Consider the following 19324-nt stretch of genomic DNA (forward strand, 5'->3'; position numbering starts at 1 on the left):
AAGTTAATATCCTGTGCTTAGATTTCAATCCATTTTTGTGTTTTGGTTTGTACCTTTCCAACATCACCTTTGATAGGAGAAGCTGGTCCTCCAAATTTCCAAAAAGTTCATCATTGCTGTTGGAAACATCATTGACCTTGGCCAATAGTTCGTTGGCTTGGTTGTTGGCTTCCAAAGCTTCTTCTTTCAGTTTTTTGATGTCGATATTCGGCGCGGTCAGGCCATTTACATCTGTCAGCAGTGTCAATGCGGCATCGTATACCTCATTGGCTTTGCGCAAGGCTTCTTTGGTGATTTGTGCCGTGGTGGCCAGGGTCGTCTGGACTGTGTCCAATTCCAGTCTGATATCAGTTCTCAATTCATCGCTAACCTTTTGTTGCAAGGTAATGGCACTCTTGGCCAATTCATAGGCCTTCTCCACCGCATCGCTGGCATCCTTGGCATTTTTCAAATCAAATTGGGCCTCTGACTCAAGGCGATCTGCCAAGGCTCTGGCTTCACGCGATATATCGGAAATTTGATTGGATTGCACTCCAAATTCCACGGATTTATTTTGGGCCTTGGCCAAAGCCTGGGCTCCCTCGTCGTTCAACATATTCAGGGCATTCTTAAGATCACTCTTGGCAGCTTCGATTATGTCCTGCACATTGGTGTGATTCTGCTTGGCCTTTTCTATTTCAATATTGGCAGCATCTTGCAAGGTGTCGGCATTATCGAGATGTGTGTTTATACTTTCCAGGCGCTTGCGTAAATCCTCCATAACCTCCACATAGGTGCGTCCTCCCTCACCCACGCCGTATTTGGCATCCATTAGGAGTATGTCCACCTTTTCTTGCACTGCCTTCAATTTGCCCTCAAACTCTCCATCATTGGTGACGGGGGTGCGGGAAATCTCATCTAGAGTGGAACTCAAATTGGACAACTTGGCGCGATGTTCATTGGCCGCATCCTGCACAAGATTGTAGCAGTCGGGACAATCGATGCAGCCCAAGTGGCGGTCATATTTGTTCTCCTTACAACGATCGCAACGACGGCCCTCCACATTGTCATTGCAAGGGCATTGGCCATTCTGATCGCACTGGAAGCCCTTGGAACCGCTCTCATCACACTCGCAGGGCTTGCAGCCCTCCGTAGAGAAGCCATAATGATACACAGCACACTGATCACAGTGCAGACCCACAATGCCGGGTTTACAGAAACACTGGCCGGTCATGCGGTCGCAGGTGGAATTGTAACTTCCCACAGGATCGCACATACAATTCTCGCAACCATTGCCGGATCTGATGTTGAAGTAGCCGGGCTGACACTCACCGCAATCACGCCCTATAACGTTTGGTTTGCACTGGCATTGGCCGGTAACTTGATCACACTGGGAGATGCCATCTTGGTTTTGCTCAGTGCCATGGGGATAACAACTGCAACGATCGCATTGACCGTGCGGCAAGGCCAGGGGGTCACCAAAGTGGCCGGGCAAACACTTGTCACAATACTGGCCGGCAGTGTTGTGGATGCATTTAAGACATTCTCCAGTGGTGCGGTTGCAGTTGCCCACAGCATTGGGATCGACATTGCCATTACAATCGCAGGACTTACAGGTCTGGACAACACCACTCAGGCCGGTGGGATCACCATAGAAACCATCCGAACATTGTTCGCAACGGGCACCAAAGTAGCCCACAGGACACTCGGTACAAATGACAGTGTCGCCACTAATCTGCATACAGGCGCCATCATTGGGGCAAGGACAGCGTTTGCAGTCGTATTTGGTGCCTCCCAAGGCATTGCCGTAATAGCCTTTGGTACATTGATCACAGTTGTCACCGGTGGTGTTGTGCTGACAGATACAGCGACCCGTCTCCGAGTCACAAATATCGGCATGGCCATTGCAATCGCAAGGAATACAGGGCATAAAGGGGCCGCCTCTAGCAGGACTATGACGATAACCAGGGGCACAAGATTCACAGAACTGCCCCAAATAACCTTCGGGGCAGGTACATTGTTCGATCCATGTAGCCGGGTGGCCAGCAGCACCACGGTGAGCCGTTTGCAATTCCACATCGTCCAAAATGGCCTCACCCTGCTTTGAGTAGGTGGCACGAATCTTAATGGCAGTCAAATTTGACAAAATCGAAAGGAAGCCACGAGCCGATTGACTTGGTTGCCACTGATAATCGCGATGCTCATTCAAGCGGAAAACATACTCCTTGCTCGACTGGTCGGGCATACCATTGCCCTGGGCAAAAATGGGCAGCGATATCTTGGTGCCAGCACCCTCCAATATAACATCACTGGCACTGGTACTAGGAGCTATTTGAGCCACCAATTGCAATTTGAATTTCAAATCGCGATTGTATGAAGCTCTCTGATCACCCAAGAAGCGATCAGGGGCCAAGAAGTAGACATAGTCGTTGCCATGGGCGGTGGTTCCTATGCTATGGCTGTACTGATTGTATTTGATGTCCACTTCTTGATTGTACAGGTCGGTGGCACTCCAGCGTTCCTTGTGCTTGTTGAAATTCGAAGTGGTCGAGACAACAGAATAGCCGGGAGCCGTTTGACATTCCGAGGTGTGGCCATAACAGAAGCAGGGTGTGCAGCCAAAGCGATTGCCCAAGTCCAAGTTGAAGAAGCCCGGTTTACATCTGTAGCAAAGCAGAATTAAAGGTGATCTTTCTCGGAATCTGTATTAGAACACTTACTCATTGCAACGTTTTCCCTCAACATTGTCCTTACAATGGCAAATGCCTGTTTCCGCATCACAAGCGGGCATATTTTGATGAGAACCTCTAGGATCACAACCACAAGGCTGACAGCCATGGGCACTGAATTGATAGAAATTCGAATCGCAACGATCACATTTGTCACCCGTGACTCCGGGCTTACACTGACACTTGCCCTGGCTATTACACTGCAGTGAACGCGAACCGACAGGATCACAACCACAATGCACACAATAGTTGTCCTCACGCATATAGAAGTTCTCCTTGCAGCGTTCACAATTGGCACCATCACGATTTTCACGACAATCCAGACAATGGCCACCATGACCAGTGGTATTGAACAGATGGGCATCGAAGAAGCACTTATCAGCAAAGCCATTACAATTGCAAGCTGTAATGAATGGAAAAAGAATTTTAAGTTTTTAAGTGCGAATCAGCATTAAGTTGGACTCATAAAGCCTGCAGATAAGCAAATATGTTCAACTGTAATAACTACGGTGGACAAATGACAACATTATTGCAAATTACCCAAAATCTGAGGAACATGTATATATGAGCTATATCTTAATCTGGACCGATTTGGAGCAAACTTCTTAGATATTGTGGTAGGCGTCGAGGAAAGCGTTTTGCTCTATTTTGGCAAGTTTGCGCTTGCAGTGGCACTAGAAGTGAAAATCGGGAGATATACATATATGGCAGCTATATTTAAATCTGAACCGATTTCCAGGAAATTCACCAGCATTATTTAGAGTCATAAGAAAATCCTTCCTGCTAAAGTTCGAGAGAATCGGTTGACACATAAGCATTTTATTGCAAAAAAATCGGACAAATATATATATGGGAGCTATATCTGAATCCGAACCGATTTTGACCAAACTTCTTAGATATTGTGGTAGACATTGAGGAAAGCGTTATACAAAATTTTGCCAAGATTAGTCAATAAATGACGCTAGGAGTGAAAATCGGGCAATATATGTATACTAGGTGACCCGGGCCCGCTCCGCCGCGCCTTCTTTTACTTTATATGGAACAAAAGTTTCCTTGGAATATTTATTTTCGACAATTAAAGATCTTCTAGTGAAATACCGTGCTACGAAAATAGTATATCGCTTGACTAACAGTTTAACAATATAAGTGCCTCTATCTGAATCCCATATGACCTTTAATGGGCTACGAATTTAAGTTTGGATGTAAGTTGTACTCCATCCTTAAAATACTTTATTTCAGCCTGATATTCTCATGAGATCTAATTTAGGGGTGTTTTCGGTAGTGAGGTGTTCCCCCAGATTCTTGGTCCTGAAAAAATATCAGCATCGTGCTCTTCTCTCAAATATCATTTGTTTAAACCCCATATTGCCATTGGTTTTGAGGGGGAGTTTACAGGATGAGGCGTCCCCCAAACACATGGGCCCAAAATTGGTTATCAAATTCATTTTCTAATCTGAAATACCTTTCATTTGAGCCACATATTGGCATTGTCGAAAAATTTTTACCCTTTGGGGGGTGTTTTGGGGAAGGGGTGATGCCCTAAATACATGGTCCTGCATTTGGATATCAAATTCGTTTTCTACTCCCAAATACCTTTATTTGAGTCCCATATTGCGGTGGTCAGTAAAAAATTGCTGTTTGTGGGGTATTTTGGGAAAGGGGTAGACCCTCATAAAATTGCTCCCGAAAGTGGGTATCAATTCTTGCTCTACCCCCCAATACCTTTCATTTAAGCTCCACATTGACATGGTCGGTATATAAACCCTATTTAGGGGTGTTTTGGTGATTGGGATGGTCCCCCAAACACTAAGCCCTGAAAATATATCAGCAACGTGCCCTATTCTCATATATCTACTCAAAAAACCCTTTTATTTGAGCCTCATATTGCAATAGTCAGCAAATATATCAGCAACGTGCCCTATTCTCTACTCAAAAAACCCTCTTATTTGAGCCTCATACTGCAATAGTCAGCAAATACTTCCTATTTGGGTGGCGTTGTGAGGGAGGGGTGACCCCATAGACACTTTTCCCGAATATTGATATCAGATTCGTGCTTTACTCCCAAAGACCTTTCATTTGAGCCCGATATTGCTATGGTCGTAAATTTGTCCCCTTTGGGGCATGTCTTTGGGGCGAGGTGGCCCCCAAACACTTGGTTCCATATTTGGATATCAGATTCGTATTCTACACTCAAATACCTTTAAGTCCCATATTCCCATGGTCCGTAAATAAGTAATGTTTGAGGGGTGTTTTGGGGTAGGGGTGGACTCCCAGAAACGTGGTCCCACATTTGTATATTAGATTCGTATTCTACTCGCAAATACCTTTCATTTGAGTCCCATATTGTCGTGATTGGTGTATATATATTTTTGGTAGGTTTAAGGGTGGGGCCCCCCCCTAGGTACCCCATCCGAAATACTTTATGAGAGCACACAAAATTTCGCTTAAATCGCACCACCCATCTCGGAGATCTGGCGTTTCTGAAAATTAGAGTATGGGGGAGGGTGCGCCTCCTTTTCAGATATCAAAAAATGTAGTACCTAATTTTTAGCATGGGATCTGTGAAATTTTCAAATTTTCATCTGTGAAAATTTCAAGAAAATCGTATCAGCCGTTTCTGAGTCTATAAGGAACACACAAACAAACCTAAAAACAAACACAAATTGATATTTATATTTAAGAAGAAGGTGGGAGTTATATCTAAATCTGAAAAGATTTCTTTAAAATGCGCCAGTAATGTCGAGAGTTAAAATGCCAATTTCCATAGAATCGATTAACAAATGACCACATTATTGCCATATTAGTCCAAATCGGACGAACATATCTGAACCGATTTTTTCAAATTTAAATAATCTTCGTCTCTAGGCCCAAAAACATGCCTGTATTAAATTTTAAGACAATAGGACGAAAATTGCGACCTGTACGGCAAGGCAAGTTATGCGACGCCAAAGGCCTACAGACCCATAACCCTTACGTCCTTTCTACTCAAAGCCCAAAGGATACGACATCCAGCGAACTGGTCAAATACAACCAGCATGCCTATGTCAAGGGAAGGTCGGTAGAGACTGCCCCTCATTTTGCATTTTATCATTTATAAATACAATAGTTCGGTTTTAAATAGTTTAGGCGGCAACCCGTCGGCTTCTGCTGCCTTGTTGTTCTTCAGTCGGGTCTACTTGGACCTCATTCTGACTAGAAGGTAATTATTCTATACCATCATCAGGGATTGGTTCTGCGGTTTCCTCTTCGCCGCTATCGTCGGACACTAGCAGCTTGGTCAAAAGGTTCTTTCCATATCCTCAGCATACTATCTGTAGGAGTTACCAGATTTCCTTATTTGTCCCTGCAGAAGCATGTGCCTGTACCAAAGCCATGCGTTTGATGTTTGATTCTTTGGTAGAATATCCGGACTTCATTCTGCCTCCTGTACATCTCAATCTGCTTGCACTCACGTTTTTCCATTTCCTTCTTCATTCTGTGAAATAGGCGTTTCTCCTCTCTCCTGTCCTCCCGATACCTCTTCTCCATCATAACCATAAACTGGTATAGCTTCCATAAAACCCGACCTTCCGATTTGATTTCATAAACATGGTATTTTGTTAAGTGTCATTTAGAGAACTTACCAAAAGTATATAAGATTTGGCCCGGCCTAACCCAACTCCCTATTTCATGTTTTTGTTACACCTGATAAATTTGTTTCTGATAGTCTTGGTCATACCATGGGCTCTTTAGGTTGTTATACCCTCCACCATAAGATGGGGGGTATACTAATTTCATCATTCTGATTGTAACTACTCGAAATATTCGTCTGAGACCCCATAAAGTATATATATTCTTGATCGTCGTGAAATTTTATGTCGATCTAGCCATGTCCGTCCGTCCGTTCGTCTGTCTGTCGAAAGCACGCTAACTTCCGAAGGAGTAAAGCTAGCCGCTTCAAATTTTGCACAAATACTTCTTATTAGTGTAGGTCGGTTGGTATTGCAAATGGGCCATATAGGTCCATGTTTTGATATAGCTGCCATATAAACCGATCTTGGGTCTTGACTTCTTGAGCCTCAAGAGTACGCAATTCTTATCCGATTGGGATGAAATTTTGCACGTAGTATTTTGTTATGATATCCAACAATTGTGCCAAGTATGGTTCAAATCGGTCCATAACCTAATATAGCTGTCATATAAACCGATCTTGGGTCTTGACTTTTTGAGCCTCTAGAGGGCGCAATTCTAATCCAATTTGAATGAATTTTGGCACGTAGTATTTTGTTATGATATCCAACAATTGTGCCAAATATGGTTCAAATCGGTTCTTAAACTAATATAGCTGTCATATAAACAGATCTGGGGATTTGACTTCTTGAGCTTCTACAGGGCGCAATTCCTATCCGATTTGGCTGAAATTTCGCATGACGTATTTTATTTTTACTGTCAACAACTATGTCAAATAAAGTACAAGTCGGTTCATAACCTGATTTAGCTGCCATATAAACCGATCTGGGATCTTGACTTCTTGAGCCTCTAGAGGTCGCAATTATTATCCAATTTGCCTGAAATTTTGTACGACGTATTCTCTCATGACCATTAACGTACGTGTTTATTATGGTCTGAATCGGTCAATAGCCCGATACAGCTCCCATATAAATCGATCTTTCTATTTTACTTCTTGAGCCCACAAAGAGCGCAATTCTTATTCGAATTGGCTGACATTTTACACAGGTCTCCAACATAAATATAATTTAATTGTGGTCCAAACCGGACCATATCTTGATATCGCTCTAATAGCAGAGCAAATCTTTTCTTTTATCCTTTTTTCGCCTAAGAAGAGATGCCGGGAAAAGAACTCGACAAATGCGATCCATGGTGGAGGGTATATAAGATTCAGCCCGGCCGAACTTAGCACGCTTTTACTTGTTTTTTTTTTATCGTTTTTTTACGACTCAGTTTGATTTTATTAAGTTCTGTCGTTTTTCAAGCTCCAATTTTTACTTACTATTAACCAGATACCACAAAACAGGTGGTCGAAAGTCAAGGCGATTGGTTTCCAAAGAATATTCCCATTGACCGAAAACACTTCCCACAACACGGCTCCATAATAGCGACAATAGTAAACCTTTCATCCTTTACCCCAAGAAATTGTAAGTAATACTAACAACTAATGCAGCATTGAGTACCCAGAACGCACTTCTTTTGGTCAATTCTTGCTAACGGTTATAAATTTACTAGCTATGAAGTTTTGCTCTTGACCATCAACGCATTAAAAAAGTTGAAGTCACCATTTAAGGATGATGAGTTATCAAACTACCAAACCGCTATTCGGAGCGATCTACTATCCCTTGCTCACTAGCCAACTTACGTTTGCATTCATTGACATCCAAAGAAGTGGCCATTTTCCATTTGACGTCATTGTACAGTGGCAAACATCTCTCGCAGTCTGGACCATCGGTGTTGTGACGACACTCACAAACCAGTCGACGCTCTCCATTCATGCCGGTGCTGTCCACACATTTACTGGCATGACCATTACACTTGCAACGAGCTCCCACCGCAATATCGGAGATGGCATAAAAGTATGATTTGAGTACTTGAGCATCGCCAAACAACTCGTCACCGAACGTATTGAGGCGATCGAGAGTAATGCGTATATCGGTGGCCGTCACCCATTCCTGTAAAGGGAAAAGAAAAATCCATTAGCTGAAGAGATAAAAAAAAGATAAATGGTGGGAAGTACAGTAGGTGCAACAAAAAACTAAAATTGTCCATGTCAACGCCCGTCAACAATAACTTTTGGTTTTTTATAAAGTCAGCAAATTTTAGTGTTGAAGAAGGAGGGAGTGTTTACATCTGTCAGTAGTTTTTTTGTTGATGATGAATCAGCAAACCTTGGAGTGCAGAGATCTTTCTTTCTCCGAAATATAGGTTGATCCATTCCACAGTGGGATGTAATCGGCAAAATAGTTTTTTTTTTAAATGTTCCATTTGAAAATGGGAAATTTGAAAAGCATAGATCTGAGGTATTAACGAGATCATATGCAAAATTTTCAGGCTCTAGGTGGTCCGGGCGCTTCTTGGTATGCCCCTTAAATTGGTTACCACGGCATTTCGAAAACTTTTTCAGGGTACCAAATCTTTATTTGCAGTCCTTTTAATACCCTCCACCATAGGATGGGGGTATAATAATTTCGTCATTCTGTTTGTAACAACTCGAAATATGTGTCTGAGACCCCATAAAGTGTATAGTGCTGATCGTCACGTCATGTCGATCTAGCCATGTCCGTCTGTCTGTCGGAAGCACGCTAAATTTCGAAGGAGTAAAGCTAAGCTCTTGACATTTTGCACAAATACTTTTTATTAGTGTAGGTCGGTAGGGATTGTAAATGGGCCGAATTGGTCCATGTTTTAATATAGCTGCCATATAAACCTATCTTGGGTCTTGACTTCTTGCGCAATTCTAGAGTGCGCACTTCTCTTCCGATTTGACTGAAATTTTGTATGAGGTGTTTTGTTATGACTTTCAACAACTGTGCTAGGTATGGAGTAAATCAGTACATAACCTGATACAGCTGACATATAAAACGATCTTGGATCTTGACTTCTTGAGCCAATAGAGCGCGTAATTCTCATTCGATTTGGCTGAAATTTTGTATGAGGTGTTTTGTTATGACTTTCAACAACTGTGCTAGGTATGGAGTAAATCAGTACATAAACTGATACAGCTGACATATAAAACGATCTGGGATCTTGAAATATTACACAATGACTTCTACAATGTTCAGCATTCATTTATGGTCCGAATCGGACTATAACTTGATATAGCTCCAATAGCATAACAGTTCTTATTCCCCTCCCCATGCCCCAAGCTTGTTGTGCACTCTAAAAACTACAAAATAACCTCTAAAAAGAAAATTTTAAGTTAAAAATTCCTTGCTACTTAGAAAATCCTTAATTGTTTTCCATACCACTCCCTTAAGTTGGTTCATGTCTCATATTGTGTCTCCACCCAAGTGCCGGTATCTGTCAGACGCGAAAGCCGGGTAATGGCAAAGGAAATGCACCATCTTCCCCGCATGCCCTACGCATGCTATCACTTGCTGGCCTTCACCGCCAAATCGACTGCCCTTTCATTACCCCTTACTCCGCTATGGAGCCACCCAAACGATACAGATTTTACCATCCTCAGAGAAGGCGTTAATCTCCTTCTTACACAGCAAGACTGTTCGTGACCTTATCGTCCTGGTTGTTATTTCCATGGAAGCCTGTTTATTGTCCTTAAAGATGTTCACACTCGACGTCCTCGCGTTACCACCACACCACTTCACGCATTCCGTGACCGCCCGGATTTCCGCCTGCAGCACCGTATTATGGTCAGGCAGTCTAAAACAGAGGAGGCCACCGTAGCGCAGAGGTTATCATGTCCGCCAATGACCCTGAACGCTTGGGTTAGAATCTTGGCGAAACCATCAGAAAAAATTTTCAGCGGTGGTTTTCCACTCCTAATGCTCTCTCCAATTCTCTCCAAAAAGGTGAAGCACTGCGGCACGCCGTTCGAACTCGGCTATAAAAAGGAGGCCCCCATCGTTGAGCTTAACCTTGAATCGGAGTGCACTCATTGATATGTGAAGAGTTTGCACCTGTTCATTAGTGGAATGTTAATGGGCAAAATTTGCATTTGCAGTCCAAAACAGATCTCAGTCCCTGGGTTCTCAATGTAGACCCCAGGGCCCATTGTGTCTTCTAGCTTTAATCCATCTGTGTAACATGGTCTAGGGTCAATCCAATACTGTGCCGATGGCAGCAGTGCCTCGCACTCGACCTCAAGGTTCATCTCAGGTATCCGATCGGAAACCTCTTCCCTTCCTTCCAGGATGTCTATCGTCGCCTCAATTATACCGCGATGGTATGAGCTGCTCCCATCCTCAATCCATTCTCCCATCGCTTTAAGTCTCATAGCCGCAGTGGCTGCCTCACACTTAATCTGTATGTAATGGGTCGGATATCTAGTCTAGTCTACAGTGCCCTAGTGGGCGTGTTCCTCATCGCTCCGCCTATGCCAAGACAACAAGTTCTCTGCACCTGTTGTATGGTCCTTATGTTGCACTATTTCTCCGTAGCAGTCCACCAAACTACAGAATTTTGTAGCTTTTATTAGCTTTTAACATAAATGTCTAAAATCTTGGTGAGTTATTGCTTTTTTTATTCAATTTTACTCTAATTATTCCACAAAAGACTCCGTCTTACCTGTAATTCCGGACTATGTTCAAAATGTATGCTACTAGGACGACCTTCCAATGTAGAGAAGGCAATTTCACCATCTCTCAATGGTGAAATGTCACTGTACTCGCTGGTGCAAAAAGCATGCGCCTCACTCTCACCCTTACGCACCGAACGTGTGTCGAGTAATGCGTACGTGTCTCGACAGGTGGCACTGTAGTACTGATATGGTATCCAGGGGCATGTCTCACAGGTTCGCTTATAAATTGCAAACGATTCTGGTCGTGGCGAGCGGAAGAGCAACCGTACGTAGGTGATATCAAATGATTTACCTGGAAAAATAAGTCAAAACAAAGAACAAGGCCGATATCATATTACCTAAAAAATTCATTCATTCATTTGTTCATGAAATGTTGGTCATTGTGCTAACATTGAGTACTAGCTCATTGTTTGGAGGGGGCTCAACCATGCAATTTCAGCAAAAGTCTACTTACGCAAATTTAATGTGAGGTTGACATGATTCGGATGTTGGATGCCTTCGTACATGGTCTCAGATTGCCACCATGTTGGATTTTGTGGATCGTGCAAGTCGGTTAAAAATGATGGATTGTGATCCTCCCATCTGTTTGAAAGAGGAGAAGAGAACTCGTGATAATTGTTAAAAAAGAACTCATAATACTATTGGGTTGCCCAAAAAGTAATTGCGGATTTTTTAAAAGAAAGTAAATGCATTTTTAATAAAACTTAGAATGAACTTTAATCAAATATACTTTTTTTACACTTTTTTTCTAAAGCAAGCTAAACGTAACAGCTGATAACTGACAGAAGAAAGAATGCAATTACAGAGTCACAAAATTTGTCAACGCCGACTATATGAAAAATCCGCAATTACTTTTTGGGCAACCCAATATTTATTTGTCACCTTATATATTAATGCAAGACAATGGTGTGTCTAAATCTGCGTTACGAACAAGAGCGTCAAGAGCTAAACATGTTATATTATTGCGAAGTCATCACAATTTCAGTGAAATTCACCAGTAATGTCGAGAGTCATAAGAAAATCCTTCCTACCAAATTTCGAGAGAACTGGTGGACAAATGACCATTTTATTGTCATATTACTGCAAATCGGACGAACATATATATGGGAGCTATATCTAAAGCTGAACCGATTTTTTCCCAATTTCAATAGGCTTCGTCTCTAGGCCGAAAAACATGCCTATACCAAAATTTGAAGACGATCGGATGAAAACTGTGACCTGTAGTTTGTACACAAATTAACATGGACAAACGGACAGTCAGACGGACGGATACAGCTAAATCGAATCATAAAGTGATTCTATCTGCCACTCTTCCTTCTGGGTGTAATAATACCCTGTACCACAGTGTTTGTTGGGTATAAAAATCATTAAGACCAGGCCGAACCTTAAATACCCAATACCCCATTTACAAATGGGCCGTTTTCCGAACTGTTTATATGGGAGGTATAGGAAGGTTTGGTTAGATTAAATGGGAGTCTGCCTTCAAACTCAAACGTTTTCGTTCATTGTGATACCGCAGGAACAGGAGAAGGAAGGTACCTTCTAGTTCCTACCGTTGAACCAACCGGATCGTTTCAAAAAGCCGAACAACTTGCAAATGTTCACATACGCTACATTAGACAAATTCGCAAAGAAATGAGAAGCTAGTGGAACTCGTTCTGACTGTCAGTGTGGGATGTTTTATAGTCTCTTCCTTCTCGAAGTGCTCACAGCATTTTCAAAATTCGTCACTGCAACCTTTGGTCTGTTAGCATGTTTTCCGATCACACAGTGACCTGTCATGACGGACACAGTGACTGAAATGTCTGTTCTAGCCAGCGACAGTAAGAGCGGTAGACCTCTTATATAAGATCAGGCCTAATAATTTTGGTGTGTTCATAACTTCTACTTTGTGACCCTATGTCATTCGTAGCCCTTCGGGCCAGATCCTGAAGACTTAGCTTACATTCCGCTAGAAGCATATCCACAGATTCCAGTGTCCCTGGATTGTGTATGATAGTTTCAAGTCTCGCAAGCTAGAGTCCTCAGATGTATATTCTACGGAACTGCAGAATTGCATCCAGGATTTGTTCGGAGCCGTGTATTGTATATTTTTTTAGCTCAGCTCAGGACTATTCTTAGGCAACATAATTTGAATTAAAACACTGTTGCTAATATCTATTGGTTGACAGATAGGTTGAGTTTAATATTGACTTAGTTAAATTTGCAATATTTACCTGCAAAATTCACAGTTCTTCTGATTTGAGTTCATCGTTTGTACACAGAAATGATTATCGCCTTGCTCGCCACAAGTATTTGTCGCTTCAATTTGTAGTTGGTAAGCTGAATTTATGAATTCTGGCATACATCTCTGAAAGGGAAATAAAGGAGAAGATATGTTTATAGTACTGTTAAAAGTATTTGACTTTTGATAAAAAATAAAATCTTAAAAAGAAAAACTATTTCACAGCGATAAGTTTTTAGTTTCGGGAAATTAATTGACTAATTTCGTCTTTTCGATAATTCAAAACATTGATCTAAGATCCAATAAATTAAATAAAATAAAACAATAAGTAAAATAGAGACATCGATTTATATGGGAGCTGTATCGGGCTATTGACCGATTCAGACCATGATAATCACGTATGTTGATGGTCATGAGAGGATCCGTCGTACAAAATTTCAGGCAAATCGGATAATAATTGCGACCTCTAGAGGCTCAAGAAGTCAAGATCCCAGATGGGTTTATATGACAGCTGTATCAGGTTATGAACCGATTTGAACCTTATTTGACACTGTTATTGAAAGTAAGAATAAAATACGTCATGCAAAATTTCAGCCAAATCGGATAGGAGCTCAAGAAGCTCAAGAAGTCAAGTCCCCAGATGGGTTTATATGACAGCCATATCAGGTTATGAACCGATTTGATCCACACTTGGCACAGTTGTTGGATATCATAACAAAATACTTCGTGTAAAAATTCATTCAAATCGGATAATAATTGCACCCTATAGAGGCTCAAGAAGTCAAGTCTCCAGATCTGTTTATATGACAGCTATATCAGGTTATGAACCGATTTGAACCATACTTGGCGCAGTTGTTGGATATCATAACGAAACACGTCGTGCAAAATTTCATTCCAATCGGATAAGAATTGCGCACTCTAGAGGCTCAAGAAGTCAAGACCCAAGATCGGTTTATATGGCAGCTATATCAAAACATGGACCGATATGGCCCATTCACAATACCAACCGACCTACACTAAAAAGAAGTATTTGTGCAAAATTTTAAGCGGCTAGCTCTACTCCTTCGAAAGTTAGCGTGCTTTCGACAGACAGACGGACGGACATGGCTAGATCGACATAAAATGTCGCGACGATCAAGAATCTATATACTTTATGGGGTCTCAGACGAATATTTCGAGAATGACGAAATTAGTATGCCCCCATGCTATTGTGGAGGGTATAATAATAATCTTATATGTATGTATGTACGTTTGTTTGTTTGTTCCGTATAGACTCAAAACGGCTGTATCGATTACCTTGAAATTTTACAGGTTGTGTAGGTTGTTTTGGAAGGAAACATAGGCTATATAAATTTTTGATATCGGAAGGGTGGTGGAGGGTCCGCCCTTACCCCTGAAGTACTACCCAAAAATAATAGTGGTGGACCGATCGGGACAATATGGGACTCAAATAAAAGGTATTCAGGAGCAAAGTAGGAATATCATATTAAAACTTGGGACCAAGTAATTGGGGGGCCGCCCCAAAACCCCCTAAAATAGGTTTTTTGGACGATCATGACAATGTGGGAATCAAATGAAAGGTATTCGGCGGTAGATTGCAAATATGGTCAGGAAGCAGAAATAAGCTTTGTAATTTGTTTTTTTTTTCGGATGGGGGCGGTCCCTCCCCCGTTACCCAAGGACACCACCCAAAATCAAAAGTGGACCGATCGGGACAATATGGGTATCAAATGAAAGGTATTGGAAAATAGAATACGAATATGGTATAAAAATTTGGGTCTAATTACCCATCGGGCCGCCCCAACGCTGAAATTTCCCCAAAAAGACATATTGGACGTTCATGTCAATATGGGCCTCAAATGAAAGGTATTCGGAACTAGATTACGAGTCTGTCATACAAAATCAGTTTAAAGTATAGGGGTTCACCCTACCCCCCAGAAATGCCTTAAATGGGCATATGACCCATCATGACTATATGGGACCCGATTTTTTTGTTTGTTCTGTAGAATCAAAAACGGCTGAAGCAATTTTCTTACAATTTTCGTAGATTGTGTAAGTTTGTCTGGAAGGAAACATAGGCTATATCATTTTTAGATATCGGATGGGAGCGGTCTCTCTTCCTTAACCCAAAAACGCCACCCAAAACCAAAAGTGGACCGATGGGCACAATATGGTTATCAAATCAAAGGTATTGGAGACTAGGAAAAGTATTCGGCATTAGATGACAAATATAAAAAATTAGGTCTAAGTAATGGGAGGTCGCCCTACCCCCAAATACCGCCAAATGGGCATATTAGCCGACCATGAGAGTCAAATGAAAGGTATTTGGGAGTAGATTACGAATATGACATTAAAATTTGCGTTCATGTCCAGGTGGCACTTTTCCTCCTAAAAATACGTCAAATGACAATATGCGACTCAATGGAAGGTGTTTGAGAGTAGAAAACGAATTTGATATCCAATTTTGGAGCCAAGTGTTTGGGGGGATATGAAGTTGAAGGGGTGCTTTAGAGCGTCATCCCCTAAACTGAACTTCATATCCGACTGTGGCGAATTGGAGCTCAAATCAACGGTATTTGGGGGTAAATAATCTATTTTCAGTGCAAAGTACCGGTGGTCGCCCCAGCCCCAAAACACTCTCCAAACGGTTCAAATATACCGACCATGGCAATATGGGGCTCAAATTAAAGGGATTTGGGAGTATTGCACGAATTTGATATCCATATGTGAGTCGAAGTGTCTGAGCTGCCATCGCTCCCCTAAAAAGCACTTCCCATCAGCCCATTTTTTAAAAACACCAGATCTCGGAGATTAGTGATGCGATTCATTCGAAATTTTTTTTGCATTTTTACAGTCACCAAGAAGTGCACCGCCGCGAGGATAATGGCCTTTCGCCTGATGGAAAACATAGGTGGGCCTCTCCCGAGCAGGCGCAGACACTTAATGGAGACATGCAATAGCATCCTCCTCTATGGAAGTGAATATGGGGCAAGACACTGCAAACAGCATGCCGAGCAAAATCCCCAGGTACCGAGCACAGCGGCTCTATGGCTGTGAAATATGGGGCCAGACACTGCGAACAGCATGCCGAGCTAAATCCCTGCTCTCGGTACAGAGGACGGCGCATCTTAGGGAAATATCATCCTAACGGACAGTAGCGGATCCCGCATCCCTTCTAATAGCCGGAATGGTTCCGATAGACCTACAGGCCATGGAGGGAGCCAGGCTCTACACCGCGATGTGCAACACCCAGAGAGGAGACTATCGAGAGATGGCAATAAAGGTGGACGAATGAGAATCGGGCCAGGTGGAAACGTCGGCTAATAACCAATTTACGGGTGTGGAGAGATAGAAACCACGGCGTCGTCAACTATTACGTCACACAGATGTTGACTGCCCATGGTTACTTCCGGAAATACCTGCATAGAATGGGAAAATGCTCCTCAAGCAAGTGCATTTATAAGGAGCTAGAAGTTTTAGACGATGTGGAACGCACATTCTTCCATTGAGAGCGCTGGATTGAAAGATGCAGGAAATTAGAAACAGCGATTGGCGACGTTTCACCTGGGAAAATAGTCCAGAGAATGCTGGAAGACAAGAGGATCTGAGAGGCGGTGATGAGATATGTCGAATAAGTACTGCGCACGTTGAAGGTAGACCTGGACGCAGCGGCGTAGAGTATGAATGCGGAAGTCTGGACGCAGACACAATGAAGATGATATGGATAATCACCAGAATCGGGGTCCAACTCGAAGTAATGCTAACGTGGTTCCGAGGTGGAATGTATGCCCAGGAGTGATGCAAGGTGGGTCTTTAGCCTGTACCCATTGATAACGGAGTCCGGCATAAGGCGAGAGACGTACTCGTCACATGCGCAAAGCATTTTCCCATTTTGACCAGCGAAAAATAAATAAAATAAGATTTCCCATGAACAGAAACAGGTGACTCTTCTCTAATAGCAATGAGTTCAGTACGTTTTAATGACAAGGGCCCTCCTTCTTATGACGAATCCGAACTGCGTGCCGCATAGCTTTTCAATATATATTGGAAATGAATCCCTAACAGATTTTCAGTGTTCTTTTAAACTTATTTTCCATGATGGAATTTCTGATTTTATTATTTTATCTCTCCTCTTACTCCACACACTTTGCCTTTTTATAATACCCTCGTTAGATATCCCATTCTCAAATTTTGTCTGCTGCATCAATTGATTGGTGTTTCCATACATATTAATTTATTTCATTTGGTCATAAAACAGTCACTTGATATACATTAATTTAAAGTAATTGATATGCATTGCTTTGTCTAAACTAATAAAAAACATAATATAGAGGCTAAACTATGTGTCATAAAGAGCAATAATGAGTCGGTCTCTTAAGTATTCCGATACTTATCATTGTAATACATACTAGTATGTACACTGTAAAGGGGCTTTGCTTGATGACCAAAAAGAGGCAAAACAGGTAAAAAGGCGTTAAGTTCGGCCGGGCCGAACTTTGGATACCCACCACCTCGGGAATATATGTAAACCACCTTTCACCGAAATTCGGTGAAAATTTTATACCTTATGTCCCATATCAGTTATATCAAAATATGTTCCGATTTGGACCAAATACTAAAAGTACACTAGCTATATCTAAAAATAAACCGATCTGAACCATATATGACACGGATGTCGAAAAGCCTAACATAAGTCACTGAGTCAAATTTCAGTGAAATCGGATTATAAATGCGCCTTTTATGGGGCAAGGCCTTAAATCGCGATATTGGTCTGTATGACAGCTATATTCAAATCTGGACCGATCTGGGCAAAATTGAAGAAGGACTTCGAAGAGCCTAACCAAAGTCCCTGTCTCAAATTTCAGCGACATCGGACAATAAATGCGTCTTTTATGGCCCCAAAACCTAAAACCTAGTTATCGGTCTATATGGCAGCTATATCCAAATCTGAACCGATCTGTGCGATATTGCAGAAGTATGTTAAGGGGTTTAACTTAACTCACCTTCCCAAATTTCGGCGACATCAGACAATAAATAAGCATTTTATGGGCCCAAAACCATAAATCAAGAAATCGGTCTATATGGCAGCTATATCCAAATCTGAATCGATCTGGGCCAAATTGAAGAAAGATGTCGAAGGGCCTAACACAACTCACTGTCCCAAATTTCAGCGAAATCGGATAATAAATGTAGCTTTTAGGGGCCTTAGACCCTAAATCGGTGGATCGGTCTATATGGCAGCTATATCCAAATCTGGACCGATCTGAGCCAAATTGACGAAGGATGTCGAAGGGCCTAACACAACTCACTGTCCCAAATTTCAGCAAATCGGATAATAAATGTGGCTTTTATGGGCCTTAGACCCTAAATCGGTGGATCGGTCTATATGACAGCTATATCCAAATCTGGACCGATCTGAGCCAAATTGAGGAAGGATATCGAAGGGTCTAACACAACTCACTGTCCTAAATTTCAGCAAGATCGGATAATAAATGTGGCTTTTATGGGCCTTAGACCCTGAATCGGAGGATCGGTCTATATGGGGGATATATCAAAATATAGTCCGATATAGCCCATCTTCGATTACAAAAACATTATGATAGGCTTGAGTTGAATCAAATGGAACTTAATATATATGTTTGGGTACAATCAAATAAAACGTGAATAAAACTTAGGTTAGGTTGAAAAGTGGGTGCGGATATTAATCCGCCCTATGAAACTTTGGAAATAGGAATTCTGTGCAACTTAAAAAATCCTTAATTGTTTCCCACACCACTCATGTCTGGTATTGTATCCCGGTATCTGTTAGCCACGAATGCTGGCTAATGACATTGGAAATGTTCCAACGTCTCATCATCATCCCCACATGCCCTATACATGTCCAACCAATTTTGCATAAGTCAGCTCGTAGTCGTTATGTCGTTACCCGTTATGATACCAAAAACAATACTGACCTCTATCTTACTTCTCAGTGTAGACCTCCGGGCCCACTCTGTCCTCTAGCTTTGATCCATCCGGGTAACATGATGTTCCAGATGGCAATACTACGGTTCCGTCAGTACAGACTGTGCCGCTGGCAGCAGTGCCTTGCACTCGACTTCAAGTGTCGTCTAATGTATCCGATCGGAAACCTCTTCCGTTTCT

At 42.0% G+C, this 19324-nt stretch overlaps 1 protein-coding gene and 1 long non-coding RNA gene across 2 annotated transcripts in view; one reads left to right on the forward strand and one right to left on the reverse strand.

Moving 5' to 3' along the window:
• Positions 1 to 19324, forward strand: part of LOC131995517 (uncharacterized) — a 289133-nt gene that overhangs the window by 13013 nt on the left and 256796 nt on the right. The gene's annotated exons all lie outside the window — the stretch shown is intronic.
• Positions 1 to 19324, reverse strand: part of LOC106092494 (laminin subunit gamma-1) — a 58713-nt gene that overhangs the window by 7200 nt on the left and 32189 nt on the right. The window contains exons 3-8 of the mRNA XM_013259379.2: positions 13173 to 13306; positions 11411 to 11538; positions 10944 to 11248; positions 8062 to 8371; positions 2700 to 3111; positions 54 to 2642 (exon numbers count right to left, since the gene is read on the reverse strand). Of these exons, the coding sequence (XP_013114833.1) occupies positions 54 to 2642; positions 2700 to 3111; positions 8062 to 8371; positions 10944 to 11248; positions 11411 to 11538; positions 13173 to 13306 (3878 nt within the window). The remainder of the gene's footprint in view (positions 1 to 53; positions 2643 to 2699; positions 3112 to 8061; positions 8372 to 10943; positions 11249 to 11410; positions 11539 to 13172; positions 13307 to 19324) is intronic.

The sequence above is a fragment of the Stomoxys calcitrans genome, chromosome 1, assembly GCF_963082655.1.
Source record: "Stomoxys calcitrans chromosome 1, idStoCalc2.1, whole genome shotgun sequence".
In the NCBI taxonomy this organism is placed as follows: Eukaryota; Metazoa; Arthropoda; class Insecta; order Diptera; family Muscidae; genus Stomoxys; species Stomoxys calcitrans.